This window comes from Bufo bufo, chromosome 11, assembly GCF_905171765.1.
Source record: "Bufo bufo chromosome 11, aBufBuf1.1, whole genome shotgun sequence".
Classification (NCBI taxonomy): Eukaryota; Metazoa; Chordata; class Amphibia; order Anura; family Bufonidae; genus Bufo; species Bufo bufo.
The window spans coordinates 525573-550694 of record NC_053399.1 but is presented as its reverse complement, the minus strand read 5'-3'; the positions used below and the strand labels follow the sequence as shown (position 1 = coordinate 550694).

General features: G+C 52.7%; 2 protein-coding genes and 1 long non-coding RNA gene across 11 annotated transcripts in view; 1 reads left to right on the top strand and 2 right to left on the bottom strand.

Annotated features, from left to right (window-relative positions):
* The window catches only part of LOC120981589 (immunoglobulin superfamily member 11-like), a 69505-nt gene that overhangs the window by 39581 nt on the left and 4802 nt on the right, over nt 1-25122 (bottom strand). The window lies entirely within an intron of this gene.
* LOC120981593 lies at nt 1175-25122 on the bottom strand. Its single transcript, XR_005774717.1, has 3 exons — nt 24984-25122; nt 19185-19195; nt 1175-1185 (listed from the first exon to the last, which is right to left on the bottom strand). It is a non-coding gene; the product is annotated as an uncharacterized LOC120981593 (long non-coding RNA).
* On the top strand, nt 6590-18082 carry TSTD1 (thiosulfate sulfurtransferase like domain containing 1). Of its 9 annotated transcripts, XM_040411130.1 has the most exons (5): nt 9833-9852; nt 9902-9950; nt 10566-10688; nt 10859-11018; nt 17951-18082. In XM_040411130.1, exons 2-5 carry the CDS (start codon nt 9902-9904, stop codon nt 18003-18005), a joined length of 387 nt encoding a protein of 128 aa, XP_040267064.1. In that variant the 5' UTR covers nt 9833-9852; the 3' UTR covers nt 18006-18082. The 9 variants fall into 9 exon arrangements, with proteins under 9 accessions (XP_040267067.1, XP_040267068.1, XP_040267073.1 ...); XM_040411133.1 differs by lacking the exons at nt 9833-9852; nt 9902-9950 and adding an exon at nt 6590-6698; XM_040411134.1 differs by lacking the exons at nt 9833-9852; nt 9902-9950 and adding an exon at nt 6606-6747.

Sequence of the window (25122 nt, the reverse complement as noted above, 5' to 3'; positions counted from 1 at the left end):
CTCACTGTATAAAGGAACGGGAGGATCTCTACAAATACTAAGACCTGGAGACACCACACAGAGAGCGGAGTCAGCACATGGTAAGACGCAGGTGCAAACATGCTCAGCTGTTCTTCTAACGCCTATGAAAGTGAATGGAGCATGCTGGTAGTTGTAGTTTCAGAACAGCTGTAGTGCCGTAGGTTGCTGAACCCTGCCCTACAGGGTTCTTTTATCGAAATGCTCCCTCCAAGAATTAAGCAGTAGACTATCAGGTACATGGAGCTGGTCCATTACTGTGATCATCCTTCCCATACTGGTTTGGATTTTTCCTTATTTTCTGCCGAGGGTTGGGTGCAGATGCCACAACTGTTTTGTTCCTTTACCCCCATCCCCAGAATGCAAGTAGAAGCACAAGGTCAATACCGGATTCTGTCTCACACGATTACCGCACTTCTTCTCGGGCGCCCTGTATCCAGTTCACCATCCCTCAGTGAGGTTTTATTTTGCGCTTTCCATCTCGCTGACACCCAGGATGATGACCTTTCCTTGGGTAGTGGCAGGCTGAAAGAGTTACAGGTCAGGATCATGCTGGGATGTCTCTCCAATGATGACCGTGCCGATCTAACCAGGACCCGGCTTTCCCTGAGCTCTCAGAGCGGCGAGTCTCCCCCAGAGCAGTAATCCTGCACTTCTCCAGGTATAACAAGCCATAAGAAACGTGGAGAGAGCGCTGCCTGATTTGGACGTCTTTAAGTTGAATAATCCAGGAATATTAGGCAATATGGCTGCCGTTAGTAGCCACCTCCTGGCTCTGTATAGGGTGGCATCACACAGTTGTAGGAGGTGAGCAGGTGGAAGAGGCCTAGGAGGCAGCCTGCGGGCACTGCTTTCAGCATGGTGTGGCTGGACGCCTCTTCAGACATTATTAGGCCTTGGTCTATTCTCCAGACTTGCTCAGCCAGGGGGCAATAACTTGGTCATGAGGATGAACATCCCTCTGCCGCAGATAGATGTTCATGGCGGATCAGGCCAATCTCCTCCTTCATTCAGCCAACTAGCACAGATTTAGGAGGCAAAGTAGCTTAGCGCTTAGGGACAGCCAAAACCCCCTCCATCATAGAAGGCTCCCACTGACCAGGAGGAGACAACATGCTGCACACCTAGTGCATGGTGCCGCCATGACAGGTGTGGGACAGACATTGCCTCAGTGGAGGGCCAGTAGGTGCAGTGCTTCCTTTCTCAGATTTGGCTGCAGATCTCATAGGGCTCCAGCCTGTGCTTAAGAGGGTCCCAAGCTGAGAGAGAATAGTCTCTGTCTGCTCTAAGGCCCCAGGAACCTGCAAGCAAGAGTTTTACCCAGAGCTCCCACTATGATGGACATGATGTACACTGCCAGCTAGACCATGTTCTGACCAGTGACCTGCACAGGGATGGTCATGGGGACCCAGGGGAAGATGTGCAGAGGAAGTCCTCTATGGAATGTGTAGTTGCCTGTGAACTGTTCCCGCAGACAATGAGAGTTGTCACTATGATTCAGCATTTTCTCCTCTCCCTGAGGCTGTCACCCATCTATGGGTAAAGGCGAGATTCTTCTAGAGAAGCCATCCAGCGCTCGGGGTGAAATCCAACAATTTTATCAGAGACACATACAAAATGTAAAATTTAAGGTGGCGTCTAGTTCCATCACAGCGGGCATCTAGTTCCATCCCAGCGGGCACAGCGGGCGCCTAGTTCCATCACAGCAGGCACCGCGGGCGTCTAGTTCCATCACAGCGGGCACCGCAGGCGTCTATGTCCATCACAGCGGTGCGGTCCACCATCATAAATGTGTGGACCCCCATCAAACCAATGCACACTCCATCACACTGGTGCGGTCCTCCATCACACCAGTGTGGACCCCCCATCACACCAGTGTGGATCCTCATGTAGTCTGCGCTCAATGCCACATCACGTAATCATGTTTCTACTGGACTGATGGGCTGCCTGGTACAGCAGTGCTGTGTGCAGACATCCCGCAGAGCACTCGGGCCGACATGTACCATTGTGTTTGGGCCTGGACTTTGGCTAAAGCAGTAGATGCGATTTTTCTAGTGTCTTAGACTCAACTCACAAGGGTTAGGATTTATGGGCCAGTGGGAAAGATCTGCACATTGGACTCCTGTCTAAATGTCCACCAGGTCTGCCACGTAGTGAACCAGTCTGTGCCGGATGAGGGAGAAACAGAAACAGCCAATTGGGGGCTAATACCCCAATACCCCTGACGAAGCCGCGAAACATGTCGGGTGGGGGAGTGTTAGGTGTGCGTTTTTAGGCTTAGGGAAAAATCAAGCTATATATAGAGTGTTGTCTCACCAAGCAGAAGCTTAACCATTGTATAGAGTGTGCATGAATGGGAGATTGACCATCCAGTGTGATGGACTGTGGACAATCCAGCAGCACTTTACAGATAGTGTCCCGGCCAGCACAGGTTACCCCTACTGGACATCAGTGTGAGGGACTGTGGACAATCCAGCGGCACTTTACAGATAGTGTCCCGGCCAGCACAGGTTACCCCTACTGGACATCAGTGTGAGGGACTGTGGACAATCCAGCAGCACTTTACAGATAGTGTCCCGGCCAGCACAGGTTACCTCTACTGGACATCAGTGTGAGGGACTGTGGACAATCCAGCAGCACTTTACAGATAGTGTCCCGGCCAGCACAGGTTACCCCTACTGGACATCAGTGTGAGGGACTGTGGACAATCCAGCGGCACTTTACAGATAGTGTCCCGGCCAGCACAGGTTACCCCTACTGGACATCAGTGTGAGGGACTGTGGACAATCCAGCAGCACTTTACAGATAGTGTCCCGGCCAGCACAGGTTACCTCTACTGGACATCAGTGTGAGGGACTGTGGACAATCCAGCGGCACTTTACAGATAGTGTCCCAGCCAGCACAGGTTACCCCTACTGGACATCAGTGTGAGGGACTGTGGACAATCCAGCAGCACTTTACAGATAGTGTCCCGGCCAGCCCAGGTTACCTCTACTGGACATCAGTGTGAGGGACTGTGGACAATCCAGCGGCACTTTACAGATAGTGTCCCGGCCAGCACAGGTTACCCCTACTGGACATCAGTGTGAGGGACTGTGGACAATCCAGCAGCACTTTACAGATAGTGTCCCAGCCAGCACAGGTTACCCCTACTGGACATCAGTGTGAGGGACTGTGGACAATCCAGCAGCACTTTACAGATAGTGTCCCGGCCAGCACAGGTTACCTCTACTGGACATCAGTGTGAGGGACTGTGGACAATCCAGCAGCACTTTACAGATAGTGTCCCAGCCAGCACAGGTTACCCCTACTGGACATCAGTGTGAGGGACTGTGGACAATCCAGCAGCACTTTACAGATAGTGTCCCAGCCAGCACAGGTTACCCCTACTGGACATCAGTGTGAGGGACTGTGGACAATCCAGCGGCACTTTACAGATAGTGTCCCGGCCAGCACAGGTTACCCCTACTGGACATCAGTGTGAGGGACTGTGGACAATCCAGCAGCACTTTACAGATAGTGTCCCAGGCCAGCACAGGTTACCCCTACTGGACATCAGTGTGAGGGGCTGTGGACAATCCAGCAGCACTTTACAGATAGTGTCCCGGCCAGCACAGGTTACCTCTACTGGACATCAGTGTGAGGGACTGTGGACAATCCAGCGGCACTTTACAGATAGTGTCCCGGCCAGCACAGGTTACCCCTACTGGACATCAGTGTGAGGGACTGTGGACAATCCAGCAGCACTTTACAGATAGTGTCCCGGCCAGCCCAGGTTACCCCTACTGGACATCAGTGTGAGGGACTGTGGACAATCCAGCGGCACTTTACAGATAGTGTCCCAGCCAGCACAGGTTACCCCTACTGGACATCAGTGTGAGGGACTGTGGACAATCCAGCGGCACTTTACAGATAGTGTCCCGGCCAGCACAGGTTACCTCTACTGGACATCAGTGTGAGGGACTGTGGACAATCCAGCAGCACTTTACAGATAGTGTCCCGGCCAGCACAGGTTACCTCTACTGGACATCAGTGTGAGGGACTGTGGACAATCCAGCAGCACTTTACAGATAGTGTCCCGGCCAGCACAGGTTACCCCTACTGGACATCAGTGTGAGGGACTGTGGACAATCCAGCAGCACTTTACAGATAGTGTCCCGGCCAGCACAGGTTACCTCTACTGGACATCAGTGTGAGGGACTGTGGACAATCCAGCAGCACTTTACAGATAGTGTCCCAGCCAGCACAGGTTACCCCTACTGGACATCAGTGTGAGGGACTGTGGACAATCCAGCAGCACTTTACAGATAGTGTCCCGGCCAGCACAGGTTACCTCTACTGGACATCAGTGTGAGGGACTGTGGACAATCCAGCAGCACTTTACAGATAGTGTCCCAGCCAGCACAGGTTACCCCTACTGGACATCAGTGTGAGGGACTGTGGACAATCCAGCAGCACTTTACAGATAGTGTCCCGGCCAGCACAGGTTACCCCTACTGGACATCAGTGTGAGGGACTGTGGACAATCCAGCGGCACTTTACAGATAGTGTCCCGGCCAGCACAGGTTACCTCTACTGGACATCAGTGTGAGGGACTGTGGACAATCCAGCGGCACTTTACAGATAGTGTCCCGGCCAGCACAGGTTACCTCTACTGGACATCAGTGTGAGGGACTGTGGACAATCCAGCGGCACTTTACAGATAGTGTCCCGGCCAGCACAGGTTACCCCTACTGGACATCAGTGTGAGGGACTGTGGACAATCCAGCAGCACTTTACAGATAGTGTCCCGGCCAGCACAGGTTACCTCTACTGGACATCAGTGTGAGGGACTGTGGACAATCCAGCAGCACTTTACAGATAGTGTCCCGGCCAGCACAGGTTACCTCTACTGGACATCAGTGTGAGGGACTGTGGACAATCCAGCGGCACTTTACAGATAGTGTCCCGGCCAGCACAGGTTACCTCTACTGGACATCAGTGTGAGGGACTGTGGACAATCCAGCAGCACTTTACAGATAGTGTCCCAGCCAGCACAGGTTACCCCTACTGGACATCAGTGTGAGGGACTGTGGACAATCCAGCAGCACTTTACAGATAGTGTCCCGGCCAGCACAGGTTACCCCTACTGGACATCAGTGTGAGGGACTGTGGACAATCCAGCAGCACTTTACAGATAGTGTCCCAGCCAGCACAGGTTACCCCTACTGGACATCAGTGTGAGGGACTGTGGACAATCCAGCAGCACTTTACAGATAGTGTCCCGGCCAGCACAGGTTACCTCTACTGGACATCAGTGTGAGGGACTGTGGACAATCCAGCAGCACTTTACAGATAGTGTCCCAGCCAGCACAGGTTACCCCTACTGGACATCAGTGTGAGGGACTGTGGACAATCCAGCAGCACTTTACAGATAGTGTCCCGGCCAGCACAGGTTACCCCTACTGGACATCAGTGTGAGGGACTGTGGACAATCCAGCGGCACTTTACAGATAGTGTCCCGGCCAGCACAGGTTACCCCTACTGGACATCAGTGTGAGGGACTGTGGACAATCCAGCGGCACTTTACAGATAGTGTCCCGGCCAGCACAGGTTACCCCTACTGGACATCAGTGTGAGGGACTGTGGACAATCCAGCAGCACTTTACAGATAGTGTCCCGGCCAGCACAGGTTACCTCTACTGGACATCAGTGTGAGGGACTGTGGACAATCCAGCAGGCACTTTACAGATAGTGTCCCGGCCAGCACAGGTTACCTCTACTGGACATCAGTGTGAGGGACTGTGGACAATCCAGCAGCACTTTACAGATAGTGTCCCGGCCAGCACAGGTTACCTCTACTGGACATCAGTGTGAGGGACTGTGGACAATCCAGCAGCACTTTACAGATAGTGTCCCGGCCAGCACAGGTTACCCCTACTGGACATCAGTGTGAGGGACTGTGGACAATCCAGCGGCACTTTACAGATAGTGTCCCAGCCAGCACAGGTTACCCCTACTGGACATCAGTGTGAGGGACTGTGGACAATCCAGCGGCACTTTACAGATAGTGTCCCGGCCAGCACAGGTTACCTCTACTGGACATCAGTGTGAGGGACTGTGGACAATCCAGCAGCACTTTACAGATAGTGTCCCGGCCAGCACAGGTTACCCCTACTGGACATCAGTGTGAGGGACTGTGGACAATCCAGCGGCACTTTACAGATAGTGTCCCGCCCAGCACAGGTTACCCCTACTGGACATCAGTGTGACAGCAGGAACAGGGAGCAGCAGCTCCTTCAATAGTACACATACAGGTACAGTGCCACAGTACAAAAACACTGATACCACAAGATCATTGCTCACTCCTGCGGCAAATACCATAGGAGCAATTCCTGAACAAGGCTCCGCAATTCACATTACTGCATCGCCAATTATTCCCAAACATAGCCTCCGGGCAGGAGGAGAACTGGGATACAGACTGAAGATGAGGGGACTGTGCTGTGGGATCTTTCCTGCAGGCTTCCACTGGAACTTGTATAATGAGCACAGAACCAGAAGGAGCCACGCCCTGTCACATGACTCTTGGGGAGGGGCTGAAGGAGAGGGTTATATAAAGGGAGGAAGCAAACTGCAATGTTACTCAGGAAACGTCTACCTCAACTGGGACTCCAAGAACCCGAACAACACCATGAGTGCAGGTGAGAGGCCGGGGTCCAGGGGAGAAGGAGGACAACACCATGAGTGAAGGTGAGAGGCCAGGGTACAGGGGAGAAGGAGGACAACACCGTGAGTGCAGGCGAGAGGCCGGGGTCCAGGGGAGAAGGAGGACAACACCATGAGTGCAGGCGAGAGGCTAGGGTCCAGGGGAGAAGGAGGACAACACCATGAGTGCAGGCGAGAGGCTAGGGTCCAGGGGAGAAGGAGGACAACACCATGAGTGCAGGCGAGAGGCTAGGGTCCAGGGGAGAAGGAGGACAACACCATGAGTGCAGGCGAGAGGCCGGGGTACAGGGGAGAAGGAGGACAACACCATGAGGGCAGACGAAAGGCAAGAGTACAGGGTACAGGGGAGAAGGAGGACAACACGGTGAGTGCAGGCGAGAGGCCGGGGTCCAGGGGAGAAGGAGGACAACACCATGAGTGCAGGTGAGAGGCTAGGGTCCAGGGGAGAAGGAGGACAACACCGTGAGTGCAGGCGAGAGGCCGGGGTCCAGGGGAGAAGGAGGACAACACCATGAGTGCAGGCGAGAGGCCGTGGTACAGGGGAGAAGGAGGACAACACCGTGAGTGCAGGCGAGAGGCTAGGGTCCAGGGGAGAAGGAGGACAACACCATGAGTGCAGGTGAGAGGCCGGGGTCCAGGGGAGAAGGAGGACAACACCATGAGTGCAGGTGAGAGGCTAGGGTCCAGGGGAGAAGGAGGACAACACCGTGAGTGCAGGCGAGAGGCCGGGGTCCAGGGGAGAAGGAGGACAACACCATGAGTGCAGGCGAGAGGCCGTGGTACAGGGGAGAAGGAGGACAACACCGTGAGTGCAGGCGAGAGGCCGGGGTCCAGGGGAGAAGGAGGACAACACCATGAGTGCAGGCGAGAGGCCGTGGTACAGGGGAGAAGGAGGACAACACCGTGAGTGCAGGCGAGAGGCTAGGGTCCAGGGGAGAAGGAGGACAACACCATGAGTGCAGGTGAGAGGCCGGGGTCCAGGGGAGAAGGAGGACAACACCATGAGTGCAGGTGAGAGGCTAGGGTCCAGGGAGAAGAGGACAACACCGTGAGTGCAGGCGAGATGCCGGGGGTCCAGGGAGAAGGAGGACAACACCATGAGTGCAGGCGAGAGGCCGTGGTACAGGGGAGAAGGAGGGACAACACCGTGAGTGCAGGCGAGAGGCCAGGGTCCAGGGGAGAAGGAGGACAACACCATGAGTGCAGGCGAGAGGCCGGGGTCCAGGGGAGAAGGAGGACAACACCATGAGTGAAGGTGAGAGGTCAGGGTACAGGGGAGAAGGAGGACAACACCATGAGGGCAGACGAGAGGCAAGAGTACAGGGTACAGGGGAGAAGGAAGACAACACGGTGAGTGAAGGCGAGAGGCCGGGGTCCAGGGGAGAAGGAGGACAACACCATGAGTGCAGGCGAGAGGCTAGGGTCCAGGGAGAAGGAGGACAACACCATGAGTGCAGGCGAGAGGCCGCAGGTCCAGGGGAGAAGGAGGACAACACCATGAGTGAAGGTGAGAGGCTAGGGTACAGGGAGAAGGAGGACAACACCATGAGTGCAGGCGAGAGGCCGGGGTCCAGGGGAGAAGGAGGACAACACCATGAGTGCAGGTGAGAGGCTAGGGTCCAGGGGAGAAGGAGGACAACACCGTGAGTGCAGGCGAGAGGCCGGGTCCAGGGAGAAGGAGGACAACACCATGAGTGCAGGCGAGAGGCCGTGGTACAGGGAGAAGGAGGACAACACCGTGAGTGCAGGCGAGAGGCTAGGGTCCAGGGAGAAGGAGGACAACACCATGAGTGCAGGTGAGAGGCCGGGGTCCAGGGGAAAGGAGGACAACACCATGAGTGCAGGAGAGGCTAGGGTCCAGGGGAGAAGGAGGACAACACCGTGAGTGCAGGCGAGAGGCCGGGGTCCAGGGGAGAAGGAGGACAACACCATGAGTGCAGGCGAGAGGCCGTGGTACAGGGGAGAAGGAGGACAACACCGTGAGTGCAGGCGAGAGGCTAGGGTCCAGGGGAGAAGGAGGACAACACCATGAGTGCAGGTGAGAGGCCGGGGTCCAGGGGAGAAGGAGGACAACACCATGAGTGCAGGTGAGAGGCTAGGGTCCAGGGGAGAAGGAGGACAACACCGTGAGTGCAGGCGAGAGGCCGGGGTCCAGGGGAGAAGGAGGACAACACCATGAGTGCAGGCGAGAGGCCGGGGTCCAGGGGAGAAGGAGGACAACACCGTGAGTGCAGGCGAGAGGCTAGGGTCCAGGGGAGAAGGAGGACAACACCATGAGTGCAGGCGAGAGGCCGTGGTACAGGGGAGAAGGAGGACAACACCGTGAGTGCAGGCGAGAGGCTAGGGTCCAGGGGAGAAGGAGGACAACACCATGAGTGCAGGTGAGAGGCCGGGGTCCAGGGAGAAGGAGGACAACACCATGAGTGCAGGTGAGAGGCTAGGGTCCAGGGGAGAAGGAGGACAACACCGTGAGTGCAGGCGAGAGGCCGGGGTCCAGGGGAGAAGGAGGACAACACCATGAGTGCAGGCGAGAGGCCGTGGTACAGGGGAGAAGGAGGACAACACCGTGAGTGCAGGCGAGAGGCTAGGGTCCAGGGGAGAAGGAGGACAACACCATGAGTGCAGGCGAGAGGCCGGGGTCCAGGGGAGAAGGAGGACAACACCATGAGTGAAGGTGAGAGGTCAGGGTACAGGGGAGAAGGAGGACAACACCATGAGGGCAGACGAGAGGCAAGAGTACAGGGTACAGGGGAGAAGGAAGACAACACGGTGAGTGAAGGCGAGAGGCCGGGGTCCAGGGGAGAAGGAGGACAACACCATGAGTGCAGGCGAGAGGCTAGGGTCCAGGGGAGAAGGAGGACAACACCATGAGTGCAGGCGAGAGGCCGCAGTCCAGGGGAGAAGGAGGACAACACCATGAGTGAAGGTGAGAGGTCAGGGTACAGGGGAGAAGGAGGACAACACCATGAGGGCAGACGAGAGGCAAGAGTACAGGGTACAGGGGAGAAGGAGGACAACACCGTGAGTGCAGGCGAGAGGCCGTGGTACAGGGGAGAAGGAGGACAACACCGTGAGTGCAGATGAGAGGCCGGGGTCCAGGGGAGAAGGAGGACAACACCGTGAGTGCAGGCGAGAGGCCGTGGTACAGGGGAGAAGGAGGACAACACCGTGAGTGCAGATGAGAGGCCGGGGTCCAGGGGAGAAGGAGGACAACACCGTGAGTGCAGGCGAGAGGCCGTGGTACAGGGGAGAAGGAGGACACCACCATAAGTGAAGGTGAGAAGTCAGGGTCCAGGGGAGAAGGAGGACAACACCATGAGTGCAGGCGAGAGGCCGGGGTACAGGGGAGAAGGAGGACAACACCGTGAGTGCAGGCGAGAGGCCGGGGTCCAGGGGAGAAGGAGGACAACACCATGAGTGAAGGTGAGAGGCCGGGGTACAGGGGAGAAGGAGGACAACACCATGAGTGAAGGTGAGAGGTCAGTGTACAGGGGAGAAGGAGGACAACACCGTGAGTGCAGGCGAGAGGCCGGGGTACAGAGGGTGTAGAAGATGGACAACACAGTGTGGGTGTGAGTCGGATGATAAGTATAGACTCCCAACATGCCCTCCCATCATCCATCAGATATGCAAGATGCCCACCCCACCCCCCATGACCTCTCATTATCTACCAGACACATGGCATGTCATCCCATCATCCAGTAGACAGGTTACATGCCCTCGCATCACCCACAGGACAGGAGACATGCCATCTCATAATAGGTGGTGTAGCACAGGTGCTGGGTGGTTATTAGGGTGCATGGTGCCCCTCTTACATGGACCTTGCATTACCCTGTTGGCAGATGCAGTCATCTCATATGACGAGCTGAAGAAGCTGATCAGCTCTGGAAACTTTCAGATCTTTGACGTGAGGTCGCCAAAAGAAGTGAATGCCGGGAAGATCCCCAGCTCTGTAAATATTCCAGGTATGAAAGGTGGAGCACATCCTCCTGTCCATTGCTCATCCTTCACCATTCTGTCCTTTATACAGTCCTGATAAAAAGTGACCCACCTAATTATGGGGTTGGGCATGTATACATATCCAATGCCCAGTGCCGCTATATCACACAGGATTTTCTCTTCTCGGTTCTTCCAGTCACAGATCTAGAAGATGCGCTGAAGATGGATCCGGAAGCCTTCAAACAGAAATACCTTGTAGAGAAGCCGCAGCCCGACAACAACCTGGTGTTTCACTGCCAGATGGGCAAGCGGGGCCAGCAGGCCACAGAGATCGCCCTGGGCTTGGGCTACAGACAGTAAGTGTGTGTAAACCTGCTCTGTAGCACTGTACAAATGGGCAAAGAGCCCACTGACACTCCACAGTAGAAGAAGGACCCAGCCAACCATTAGAGCTTAATTCTACAGGATAGAGAGGAGGACCTCAGTGATCTTAAAGGGATTCTGTCACCAAGTTTTTGGCTATAGAGATGCGGACATGCACGGCTAGCTCGTCGCTAGCATGTCCGCAATATACCTGTCCTATAGGGCTGTGTGCTTTTATTTTCTTTAAAAAAGGATTTTAGAGATATGTAAATTAGTCTTGTAGGTGCCCAAGGGGCTGTACGAACCTTCCTGGTGCCCAGCCACGCCCGCCTGTGAAAGAGCCCAGCACCGCCTATGTCCTCCGAATCTCCTCCTTTCATCACCGATAGATTGCCGTGAGCTCGCTCATGCGCAGTTCTTTCCCTGAGGCTGATGCCAGCACAGGGAATGAACACTATACCGGCACTGCGAATGGGCGAGCATCGGTGATGAATTGTTCGTATTGACAGGTGTCTTAGAGAGAGAGGAGAGATCTCTCCTTCCTGTCATACTCAGTCCAAGGACAGTGCGGCGGTCTCATTCAGTACACAGGGGTCTCAGTCGCTCTCAGCCCCTTCTGAGCAGGAGTCCATGCAGCTGGGGTTGATTGCCTCTGACAATAGAAGATTCAGCCCGCAGGGGAGGGTTTGTTTTTGTTGTGGAGGTATAAATCATCTGGCAAATGTTTGTCCCTCTAGGAGATTCAGGCAGTTTTCTGGGAGTAATAAAGAAACAAAAAGAAAAAAATCCTCTAAAAACCTTCCATCTGTTACTATTGGCAAGGTTGATGCTGAAATTGAAGGTTTTCCGTTTGCTTGTAGTTCCCGTTTTGTCCTGCCTGCTAGGGTGGCGCTAGAGAGCAAGAGCATTTTTTGTGAGATTTTTGTGGATAGTGGAGCAGCTGTCAACCTCATTGATAATCAATTTGCAATAACTCATGGTTTCCAGGTATGCACTTTGGGAAAGGATATTCCTGTTTTTGCTATTGATTCCGTTCCACTTTCTCAGAAATCGTTAAAGGGCATAGTTCACAATATCCGTTTAATTGTGAGTGATGCTCATGTTGAGGATGTGTCATGTTTCGTCTTAAGCGGGTTGCCTACTCCTCTAGTGTTGGGGCTACCCTGGCTCACTAAACATAACCCCTCCATTGATTGGCAAGCGAGGCAAATAAATGGTTGGAGTGACTTTTGCAGAGAGAATTGCCTCATAACATCTGTTTCTGAGGTTTCTACTAAGATTGTACCACCTTTCCTCTCTGAATTTTTGGATGTCTTCTCTGAGAGTGGAGTTCAGGATTCGCCCCCGCACAGGGAGTACGATTGCCCCATTAATCTCATCCCAGGCGCCAAGCTGCCTAAATCTCGTTTATACAATCTCTCCCAACCTGAGAGGGTCGCTATGCGTACTTATATCTCTGAGAGTCTGAGAAAAGGACACATACGACCCTCGAAGTCACCTGTTGCCGCTGGTTTTTTCTTTGTTAAGAAAAAAGATGGTTCTTTAAGACCTTGTCTGGATTTCAGGGAGCTGAACAGTATCACTATTCGTGACCCTTATCCGCTTCCTCTGATCCCGGACCTGTTTAACCAGGTTGTTGGGGCTAAAGTCTTTTCCAAATTGGATCTAAGAGGGGCATACAACCTGGTCAGGGTCAGAGAAGAAGACGAATGGAAGACGGCTTTCAATACCCCTGAGGGCCATTTTGAGAATTTGGTTATGCCTTTTGGTTTGATGAATGCTCCGGCCGTCTTCCAACATTTTGTGAACAGCATTTTTTATCATTTAATGGGGAAATTTGTATTAGTGTATCTAGATGACATTTTGATTTTTTCTCCTGATTTCAAAACTAATAAGGAACATTTACGTCTGGTCTTTCTCATCCTGCGGGAGAATACATTGTACGCTAAACTGGAAAAATGTGTGTTTGCGGTTCCAGAAACTCAATTTCTGGGGTTTCTTCTCTCCGCTTCTGGTTTTTGCATGGACCCCGAGAAGGTCCGCGCTGTGCTTGAGTGGGAGCTTCCTGAGAATCAGAAGGCGCTGATGCGTTTTCTGGGTTTTGCCAATTATTACAGGAAGTTTATTTTGAATTATTCCTCTGTTGTTAAACCACTCACTGATATGACTAGAAAGGGGGTAGATTTTTCCTCCTGGTCGGTAGAGGCGCGTAAGGCCTTTTCTAATATTAAGGAGAGTTTTGCTTCCGCTCCCATCTTGGTACAACCTGATATCTCTCTACCCTTCATAGTTGAGGTTGATGCTTCTGAGGTGGGTGTGGGTGCGGTCTTGTCTCAGGGTCCCTCTACTGCCAAATGGCGACCGTGTGCCTTTTTCTCGAAGAAACTCTCCTCCGCAGAGAGAAATTACGATGTGGGAGATAGGGAGTTGTTGGCCATCAAGTTAGCTTTTGAGGAATGGCGCCATTGGCTAGAGGGAGCCAGACACCCTATTACCGTGTTTACTGACCATAAGAATCTGGCCTACTTGGAGTCAGCCAAGCGTCTGAACCAGAGACAGGCCAGATGGTCTTTGTTCTTTTCAAGGTTTAATTTTGTTGTCACCTTCCGCCCTGGGGTTAAGAATGTGAAGGCGGATGCCCTGTCACGTTGTTTTCCGGGAGGTGGGAATTTTGAAGACCCGGGTCCCATTTTGGCTGAAGGTGTGGTGGTCTCTGCTCTTTATCCTGAATTGGAGGCAGAGGTTCAGGTAGCCCAGTCAAAGGCTCCTGATCTTTGTCCTCCTGGGAGGTTGTTTGTGCCTCTCGCTTTAAGACACAAGGTTTTTAAGGAGCACCACGATACTGTCCTTGGTGGGCACCCGGGGGCAAGAGCCACAGTGGATCTCATCGCTCGGAGATTCTGGTGGCCGGCGCTTCGTAAGTCGGTTGAGGGTTTTGTGGCAGCCTGCGAGACCTGCGCTCGTGCCAAAGTCCCTCATTCACGGCCATCAGGTCCTCTCCTTCCGTTACCCATTCCTTCCCGTCCTTGGACACATCTGTCCATGGACTTCATTACGAACCTGCCTCGTTCCTTGGGGAAGACTGTGATTCTGGTGGTGGTGGATCGTTTTAGCAAAATGGTGCATTTCATTCCTTTTCCTGGCTTGCCCAATGCTAAGACGCTGGCGCAGGCATTTATTTATCACATTGTCAAATTGCATGGTATTCCTTCAGACATTGTTTCCAGATTCTGGAAGGCTTTCTGTTCTCGCTTGGGGGTTCGGTTGTCATTCTCTTCTGCTTTCCACCCGCAGTCGAATGGTCAGACAGAGCGCGTCAAATCAGAATCTGGAGACATATCTGCGCTGTTTTGTGGCGGAGAATCAGGAGGATTGGTGTTCTTTTTTATCCCTTGCTGAGTTTGCTTTAAATAACCGTCGTCAGGAGTCCTCTGATAAGTCACCATTTTTTGGTGCATATGGGTTTCATCCGCAGTTTGGGACATTCTCTGGAGAAGGGTCTTCTGGTTTACCTGATGAGGACAGATTCTCCTCGTCTTTGTCATCGATTTGGCAAAAGATTCAGGATAATCTAAAGAGCATGAGTGAGAGATATAAGCGTGTGGCGGATAAGAGACGTGTGCCTGGTCCGGATCTGAATGTTGGTGATCTGGTGTGGTTGTCTACTAAGAATATCAAATTGAAGGTTCCCTCCTGGAAGTTGGGTCCTAAGTTTATTGGGCCTTACAAAATCTTGTCCGTCATCAATCCTGTTGCCTACCGTCTTGATCTTCCTCAGACTTGGAAGATCCATAATGTTTTTCATAAGTCCATATTAAAACCTTATGTCCAACCCATTGTACCCTCGTCTTTGCCTCCTCCTCCGATTGTGGTTGATGGTAATCTTGAATTTCAGGTCTCTAGGATTGTGGATTCTCGTGTTGTCCGCGGTTCTCTCCAGTACCTCGTTCATTGGGAGGGTTATGGTCCTGAGGAGAGGATGTGGGTCCCAGTGACGGACATTAAGGCCACTCGTCTCATCAGGGCTTTCCATAGGTCCCATCCTGACGAGGTGGGCTCCGAGTGTCCGGAGTCCACTCGTAGAAGGAGGGGTACTGTCACCACCAGACATCTGAGAAGCTCTGACAGACGTCCTTCAGAACCTCCTCCTTGAGGTTCCTTTTGTTTTGCTTTCATTTTCTCATCTCGTTAGCCTCTCTCAGCTGTCATGTAGTTGCACTGATTGCATCCCTTTAAATCCCTTCCCATACTGCATCACTTTGCGGTTTATACAACTTCCTGGAGTGTATGCATGCTGGATGCTTCTACTGAGTCTTATACAGATAAGTTTTGTTCATACATTTGTATTTTGCTGGATCTCAGGTGACCCTGACTCCCTCCGTATCAAGTGTAGGGAGCCGGTGGTCGTGTCCCCTCACTATTATAGGGTGTTCAGGTGTTATACAGTCGAGGTACGAGGATATGCGATCTTCTACCATTGAGAATTTTGCATAGGCTGAGCAGATAGGGAGAGAGTCAGGTCTGTTGCAGGGCTATCCCTTTTGTTCCTTAGTTTTGGATCCAGTCAGTCAGATCTTCCTTTTGTGTCTTCTTGTTTGCTGTACACCTTCCGTGACAGTAATTGATACAGTTCATAAGCCTAATGTCAGCATCAATAGCATACATTTGTTACAATACAAGAATCCCTTTTTCCTAAAAATCTGTTTATTCAACTTATCTACCGTTTGTAATTGGGCATTTCAGTAAGACTTTGTATTACTTCAAGATTTTGAACAATTACAGTAAAAGCATTTTAATGCAATGAATGCATCATTACCATTGTAAATTGTCAATACCAATGTGCACTGTGTTTGTAGAAGGGGGATTGGTTTAATTGCACCTTTGTCTGTAAATAACATTCTGTTACCGTTTTATCACGTGTACAAGACATTTTATTATTAGACCTATAAATGTAAAGTCACGGGTTTGGTTAACAGAAGAGTAGGAAAGAAAAGATCCATGCCTCGTCATCTGATAGAACATGGATGGCTCTAGATTTTCTCCACAGTGCTGAGAGACAAAACCACAGCCGTGTGCAAGATCTGCAGGATGAAATTACACCACGAGTGTTCAGAAACCGCTCTACTGCAGCACGTGAAGCCGCGTCAAAGGTTACTGTGGGAAAATAGAAGGGGTCGGCAGCTGCCGGAACAAGTTTCCTCCAGTGTTGGAGCTGAGCGGCCTGGACGAGAGTAACCACACAGGCAAGCAGTTGCTAAAATACTTCAAGCAGCAGATAATCCGCTGGCTGTCAACCCGCAGACTCCAACCGGGTGATGTGGTTAGCGACAATGACTGCGACATCCTGGCCATGCTGCATTTGGGAGTAAACAAGATATGCTCCCAGTATGATGCACATGATCAAATTAGTTTTTTTGAAAACGTACATCGGTTTGTGGGAGGTAATGACCATGTCAAGGAGACGGTCGTCACATTTCAGCCATTCTTATATGGTAAGAAGTGCTCTCTTGGACTTGCAGAAACAGATCAGTCGACTATTGCACTGCTTGATCCATAATGTTCCAACCTGCTGGAGTTGCACTTTGCATACGCTTATCTGTAAGAGCAACCTAAAGCCATGAATGATTGTGTCATGAACCAGGCCACCTCAGCAGGGAGCAAGTGTTTCATGTCCATGCAGTGACAGCTAATAAAAGACGCCTATCGCGTTCTGAAGCCATTCGAAGAGGCCGCCAGATTTGTCAGAAGGGACAACCGCAGCACGAACGATCTAATCCCCTTCATATTTATCTTCGAACAGATACTCACGCTGATTCAACAAGGGATAGTGGAACAGCTAACCCACCTCTGTCCATCCTGTAGCTTTTGGGGACCCACAAGGAAACAGTCCCATGGAGGAGGAGAAGGATGAGAACCTACCACTAATGGAGGAGGAGCACAAGAATGATGATGATGACAAGACTGGCCATGATGACCAATCATGGCAGAAAAGCAGAGTCAGAAAATATGGGGTTTTGGGTACGATGGCAAGCATGTTAACTGTATGATTACTTACAGAATATCTGGAGGTCTAAGGGAGGAGTGTGGTGAAGGCCAGGAGAATGTTACCTGCACCCTCCCTACAGTCTGGTGAACGAGGGGATAATGCTGTGGAGGGGTCTTCACTGGAACTAAGATCACGGCTGACTCCTGAAGAGAAATCTTAATGCTTCAACTGCATGGTGACAGCTGTGTGGGAATAGTTTGTTGAAAGCCCAATACTCTTCTTCCATGACTGCACCCCAGTGCAGAAGCCCCATAAATACATGGTTGAAGAAATCTGGAAGAACCTGACCGACCCGCAGAGCACTGACCTCAACCCCATTCACCACCAGAATGAAGACTGCAAACCAGACCCCCTCCTCCAACATCAGGGTCTGACCTCATACCATTGCTGGTTCATCCGCTCCTTCCATGACCTTCAGTATTTGGATCCCGTCATCCACTGGTTATTTTAACTGTGTTTGCTGCCAGTATTGATAGGTCCTTCATATGTTGTTTTTCTGACAGTCTAATTGTCGTCCACCTCAGCCCTGCTGTTAAGTCCTGTGGGTATTGACGTACAAGAGCCAGGACTTTGGGAAAGACGACTGCTCCCGGAGACTCTCTGACACAGGACAGACTCTTAGTACATCCACAATACAAAGATCTACCATCTCATGCACATGAAGGAGACTGCTGACGGGAGGAGGTCCAGTAGGCCTCCCGAAGACATCACTGCCAGTCCCCCTTCAAATAGGTCTAGAACCCCATCCTTTGCCACAGAGACACTATACCTGTCAGGGTCACGTGTTCATCGTGATGGTGGTGATTGTTTATGTTTGTAGGGTTATTATGTTGGGGGTTGTAGTATGTGCTCTCAAACTTCTTTGCGTTTTTCTTTCAGTGCTCGGAATTACCTTGGAGCTTACAAGGAATGGTCGGAGAAAGAAGGGAAATGAGTCGTTGTCACAACACGTCGCTGACATTAGCCCCCCTCCCCCCATCAATATAGAAATAAATAATCAATTGTAAAATCCTTTGTGTCTGAAAATCTGTGGACATCAAAGAAAAAGTAAAAGCAGCAACGTCACCCAGGCCACGGGAGCGCAGAGCAAAGCGCGGTCAGAAGTTCTCTACAGAGCGATCATCATCCAACTGACTGCACAGATCTACAACCATCATATATAACACTGGACACAGGGACACAACCACATCCTCCATATATAACACTGGACACAACCACATCCTCCATATATAACACTGGACACGACCACATCCTCCATATATAACACTGGACACGACCACATCCTCCATATATAACACTGGACACGACCACATCCTCCATATATAACACTGGACACGACCACATCCTCCATATATAACACTGGACACGACCACATCCTCCATATATAACACTGGACACGACCACATCCTCCATATATAACACTGGACACGACCACATCCTCCATATATAACACTGGACACGACCACATCCTCCATATATAACACTGGACACGACCACATCCTCCATATATAACACTGGACACGACCACATCCTCCATATATAACACTGGACACGACCACATCCTCCATATATATAACACTGGACACGACCACATCCTCCATATATATAACACTGGACACGACCACATCCTCCATATATAACACTGGACACGACCACATCCTCCATATATAACACTGGACACGACCACATCCTCCATATATAACACTAGACACGACCACATCCTCCATATATAACACTGGACACGACCACATCCTCCATATATAACACTGGACACGACCACATCCTCCATATATAACACTGGACACGACCACATCCTCCATATATAACACTGGACACGACCACATCCTCCATATATAACACTGGACACGACCACATCCTCCATATATAACACTGGACACGACCACATCCTCCATATATAACACTGGACACGACCACATTCTCCATATATAACACTGGACACGACCACATCCTCCATATATAACACTGGACACGACCACATCCTCCATATATAACACTGGACACGACCACATTCTCCATATATAACACTGGACACGACCACATCCTCCATATATAACACTGGACACGACCACATCCTCCATATATAACACTGGACACGACCACATCCTCCATATACAGTCCTGATCAAAAGTTTAAGACCACTTGAAAAATGGCAAAAAAAACTATTTAGCATGGCTGGATCTTAAGGTTCCAAGTAGAGCTTCAACATGCAACAAGAAGAAATGGGAGGGAGACAAAACATTTTTTGAGCATTCAATTTAATGAAAACAACAAATAAACTGAAACGGGCTGTTTTTCAGCTGATCAAAAGTTTAGGACCACACCTCCAAAAGAAAACTAAACCCCCCCAAAAACAGAAATCCAACTTCCAAACATGAACTCAGTAATGAGTAGCTCCGCCGTTATTGTTTATCACTTCAAAAATTACTGGGTGTACTGGAGGCTGGTCAATGTCCCCCCCTCCACAAGTACCTGACAGGAACGGCCATAGTAGATGATGGTGCCCTCCACCATGACACCTGGTGCTGCTCCTGGGCGTCTCCTCACAGTACATGATGTCCTGGGTGTACCGGAGGCTGGTCAATGTCCGCCCCTCCACCAGTACCTGACAGGAACGGCCATAGTAGATGATAGTGCCCCCCACCATGACACCTGGTGCTGCTCCTGTGCGTCTCCTCACAGTACATGATGTCCTGGGTGTACCGGAGGCTGGTCAATGTCCCCCCCTCCACCAGTACCTGACAGGAACGGCCATAGTAGATGATGGTGCCCCCCACCATGACACCTGGTGCTGCTCCTGTGCGTCTCCTCACAGTACATGATGTCCTGGGTGTACCGGAGGCTGGTCAATGTACCCTCCACCAGTACCTGACAGGAACGGCCATAGTAGATGATTGTGCCCCCCACCATGACACCTGGTGCTGCTCCTGTGCATCTCCTCACAGTACATGATGTCCTGGGTGTACCAGAGGCTGGTCAATGTCCCCCCCCTCCACCAGTACCTGACAGGAACGGCCATAGTAGATGATGGTGCCCCCCACCATGACACCTGGTGCTGCTCCTGTGCGTCTCCTCACAGTACATGATGTCCTGGGTGTACCAGAGGCTGGTCAATGTCCCCCCCTCCACCAGTACCTGACAGGAACGGCCATAGTAGATGATGGTGCCCCCCACCATGACACCTGGTGCTGCTCCTGTGCGTCTCCTCACAGTACATGATGTCCTGGGTGTACCGGAGGCTGGTCAATGTCCCCTCCACCAGTATCTGACAGGAACGGCCATAGTAGATGATGGTGCCCTCCACCATGACACCTAATGCTGCTCCTGTGCGTCTCCTCACAGTACGGATGGTGCCCTCCACCATGACACCTAATGCTGCTCCTGTGTGTCTCCTCACAGTACATGATGTCCTGGGTGTACCGGAGGCTGGTCAATGTACCCTCCACCAGTACCTGACAGGAACGGCCATAGTAGATGATTGTGCCCCCCACCATGACACCTAATGCTGCTCCTGTGCGTCTCCTCACAGTACATGATGTCCTGGGTGTACCGGAGGCAGGTCAATGTACCCTCCACCAGTACCTGACAGGAACGGCCATAGTAGATGATTGTGTCCCCCACCATGACACCTGGTGCTGCTCCTGTGCGTCTCCTCACAGTACATGATGTCCTGGGTGTACCGGAGGCTGGTCAATGTACCCTCCACCAGTACCTGACAGGAACGGCCATAGTAGATGATTGTGCCCCCCACCATGACACCTAATGCTGCTCCTGTGCGTCTCCTCACCATACATGATGTTCTGCGTGTACCGGAGGCTGGTCAATGTACTCTCCACCAGTACCTGACAGGAACGGCCATAGTAGATGATTGTGCCCCCCACCATGACACCTAATGCTGCTCCTGTGCGTCTCCTCACAGCACATGGATGTCCTGGGTGTACCGGAGGCTGGTCAATGTCCCCCCCTCCACCAGTACCTGACAGGAACGGCCATAGTAGATGATGGTGCCCCCCACCATGACACCTGGTGCTGCTGCTGTGCGTCTCCTCACCATACATGATGTCCTGGGTGTACCGGAGGCTGGTCAATGTACCCTCCACCAGTACCTGACAGGAACGGCCATAGTAGATGATTGTGCCCCCCACCATGACACCTGGTGCTGCTCCTGTGCGTATCCTCACAGTACATGATGTCCTGGGTGTACCGGAGGCTGGTCAATGTACCCTCCACCAGTACCTGACAGGAACGGCCATAGTAGATGATGGTGCCCTCCACCATGACACCTGGTGCTGCTCCTGTGCGTCTCCTCACAGTACATGATGTCCTGGGTGTACCGGAGGCTGGTCATTGTACCCTCCACCAGTACCTGACAGGAACGGCCATAGTAGATGATGGTGCCCTCCACCATGACACCTGGTGCTGCTCCTGTGCGTCTCCTCACAGTACATGATGTCCTGGGTGTAGCGGAGGCTGGTCAATGTCCCCCCTCCAGCAGTACCTGACAGGAACGGCCATAGTAGATGATGGTGCCCCCCACCATGACACCTGGTGCTGCTCCTGTGCATCTCCTCACAGTACATGATGTCCTGGGTGTACCGGAGTCTGGTCAATGTCCCCTCCACCAGTATCTGACAGGAACGGCCATAGTAGATGATTGTGCCCCCCACCATGACACCTGGTGCTGCTCCTGTGCGTCTCCTCACAGCACATGATGTCCTGGGTGTACCGGAGGCTGGTCAATGTACCCTCCACCAGTACCTGACAGGAACGGCCATAGCAGATGATGGTGCCCTCGACCATGACACCTGGTGCTGCTCCTGTGCGTCTCCTCACCATACATGATGTCCTGGGTGTACCGGAGGCTGGTCAATGTACCCTCCACCAGTATCTGACAGGAACGGCCATAGTAGATGATTGTGCCCCCCACCATGACACCTGGTGCTGCTCCTGTGCGTCTCCTCACCATACATGATGTCCTGGGTGTACCGGAGGCTGGTCAATGTACCCTCCACCAGTACCTGACAGGAACGGCCATAGTAGATGATGGTGCCCTCCACCATGACACCTGGTGCTGCTCCTGTGCGTCTCCTCACAGCACATGATGTCCTGGGTGTACCGGAGGCTGGTCAATGTCCCCCCCTCCACCAGTACCTGACAGGAACGGCCATAGCAGATGATGGTGCCCTCCACCATGACACCTGGTGCTGCTCCTGTGCGTCTCCTCACAGTACATGATGTCCTGGGTGTACCGGAGGCTGGTCAATGTACCCTCCACCAGTACCTGACAGGAACGGCCATAGTAGATGATGGTGCCCTCCACCATGACACCTGGTGCTGCTCCTGTGCGTCTCCTCACAGCACATGATGTCCTGGGTGTACCGGAGGCTGGTCAATGTCCCCCCCTCCACCAGTACCTGACAGGAACGGCCATAGCAGATGATGGTGCCCTCCACCATGACACCTGGTGCTGCTCCTGTGCGTCTCCTCACAGTACATGATGTCCTGGGTGTACCGGAGGCTGGTCAATGTACCCTCCACCAGTACCTGACAGGAACGGCCATAGTAGATGATGGTGCCCTCCACCATGACACCTGGTGCTGCTCCTGTGCGTCTCCTCACAGTACATGATGTCCTGGGTGTACCGGAGGCTGGTCAATGTACCCTCCACCAGTACCTGACAGGAACAGCCATAGTAGATGATGGTGCCCTCCACCATGACACCTAATGCTGCTCCTGTGCGTCTCCTCACAGCACATGATGTCCTGGGTGTACCGGAGGCAGGTCAATGTACCCTCCACCAGTACCTGACAGGAACGGCCATAGTAGATGATGGTGCCCTCCACCATGACACCTGGTGCTGCTCCTGTGCGTCTCCTCACAGTACATGATGTCCTGGGTGTACCGGAGGCTGGTCAATGTACCCTCCACCAGTACCTGACAGGAACGGCCATAGTAGATGATGGTGCCCTCCACCATGACACCTGGTGCTGCTCCTGTGCGTCTCCTCACAGTACATGATGTCCTGGGTGTACCGGAGGCTGGTCAATGTACCCTCCACCAGTACCTGACAGGAACGGCCATAGTAGATGATGGTGCCCCCCACCATGACACCTGGTGCTGCTCCTGTGCGTCTCCTCACCATACATGATGTCCTGGGTGTACCGGAGGCAGGTCAATGTACCCTCCACCAGTACCTGACAGGAACGGCCATAGTAGATGATTGTGCCCCCCACCATGACACCTGGTGCTGCTCCTGTGCGTCTCCTCACAGCACATGATGTCCTGGGTGTACCGGAGGCTGGTCAATGTACCCTCCACCAGTACCTGACAGGAACGGCCATAGTAGATGATGGTGCCCCCCACCATGACACCTGGTGCTGCTCCTGTGCGTCTCCTCACAGTACATGATGTCCTGGGTGTACCGGAGGCTGGTCAATGTACCCTCCACCAGTACCTGACAGGAACGGCCATAGTAGATGATGGTGCCCCCCACCATGACACCTGGTGCTGCTCCTGTGCGTCTCCTCACAGTACATGATGTCCTGGGTGTACCGGAGGCTGGTCAATGTCCCCCCCTCCACCAGTACCTGACAGGAACGGCCATAGCAGATGATGGTGCCCTCCACCATGACACCTGGTGCTGCTCCTGTGCGTCTCCTCACAGTACATGATGTCCTGGGTGTACCGGAGGCTGGTCAATGTACCCTCCACCAGTACCTGACAGGAACGGCCATAGTAGATGATGGTGCCCTCCACCATGACACCTGGTGCTGCTCCTGTGCGTCTCCTCACAGTACATGATGTCCTGGGTGTACCGGAGGCTGGTCAATGTACCCTCCACCAGTACCTGACAGGAACAGCCATAGTAGATGATGGTGCCCTCCACCATGACACCTGGTGCTGCTCCTGTGCGTCTCCTCACAGCACATGATGTCCTGGGTGTACCGGAGGCAGGTCAATGTACCCTCCACCAGTACCTGACAGGAACGGCCATAGTAGATGATGGTGCCCTCCACCATGACACCTGGTGCTGCTCCTGTGCGTCTCCTCACAGTACATGATGTCCTGGGTGTACCGGAGGCTGGTCAATGTACCCTCCACCAGTACCTGACAGGAACGGCCATAGTAGATGATGGTGCCCTCCACCATGACACCTGGTGCTGCTCCTGTGCGTCTCCTCACAGTACATGATGTCCTGGGTGTACCGGAGGCTGGTCAATGTACCCTCCACCAGTACCTGACAGGAACGGCCATAGTAGATGATTGTGCCCCCCACCATGACACCTGGTGCTGCTCCTGTGCGTCTCCTCACAGCACATGATGTCCTGGGTGTACCGGAGGCTGGTCAATGTACCCTCCACCAGTACCTGACAGGAACGGCCATAGTAGATGATGGTGCCCCCCACCATGACACCTGGTGCTGCTCCTGTGCGTCTCCTCACAGTACATGATGTCCTGGGTGTACCGGAGGCTGGTCAATGTACCCTCCACCAGTACCTGACAGGAACGGCCATAGTAGATGATGGTGCCCCCCACCATGACACCTGGTGCTGCTCCTGTGCGTCTCCTCACAGTACATGATGTCCTGGGTGTACCGGAGGCTGGTCAATGTCCCCCCCTCCACCAGTACCTGACAGGAACGGCCATAGTAGATGATGGTGCCCTCCACCATGACACCTAATGCTGCTCCTGTGCGTCTCCTCACCATACATGATGTCCTGGGTGTACCGGAGGCTGGTCAATGTACCCTCCACCAGTACCTGACAGGAACGGCCATAGCAGATGATGGTGCCCCCCACCATGACACCTGGTGCTGCTCCTGTGCGTCTTCTCATCCTGGGTATACCGGACGCCCCCTCCCCTGTCTGTACTATCAGGGGTCGGGGATCACTACCCCATACATCTGACTGACTACTACCCCCAGTCTCAGAGATATAACTATTATCACCCCCGCAGAGAGGAATGCTGTGGTCAGAGCACTGAGACACCTGGAAGTAAAGAGTTCCCAAACCTGACATTTCCTGAGGGTCACA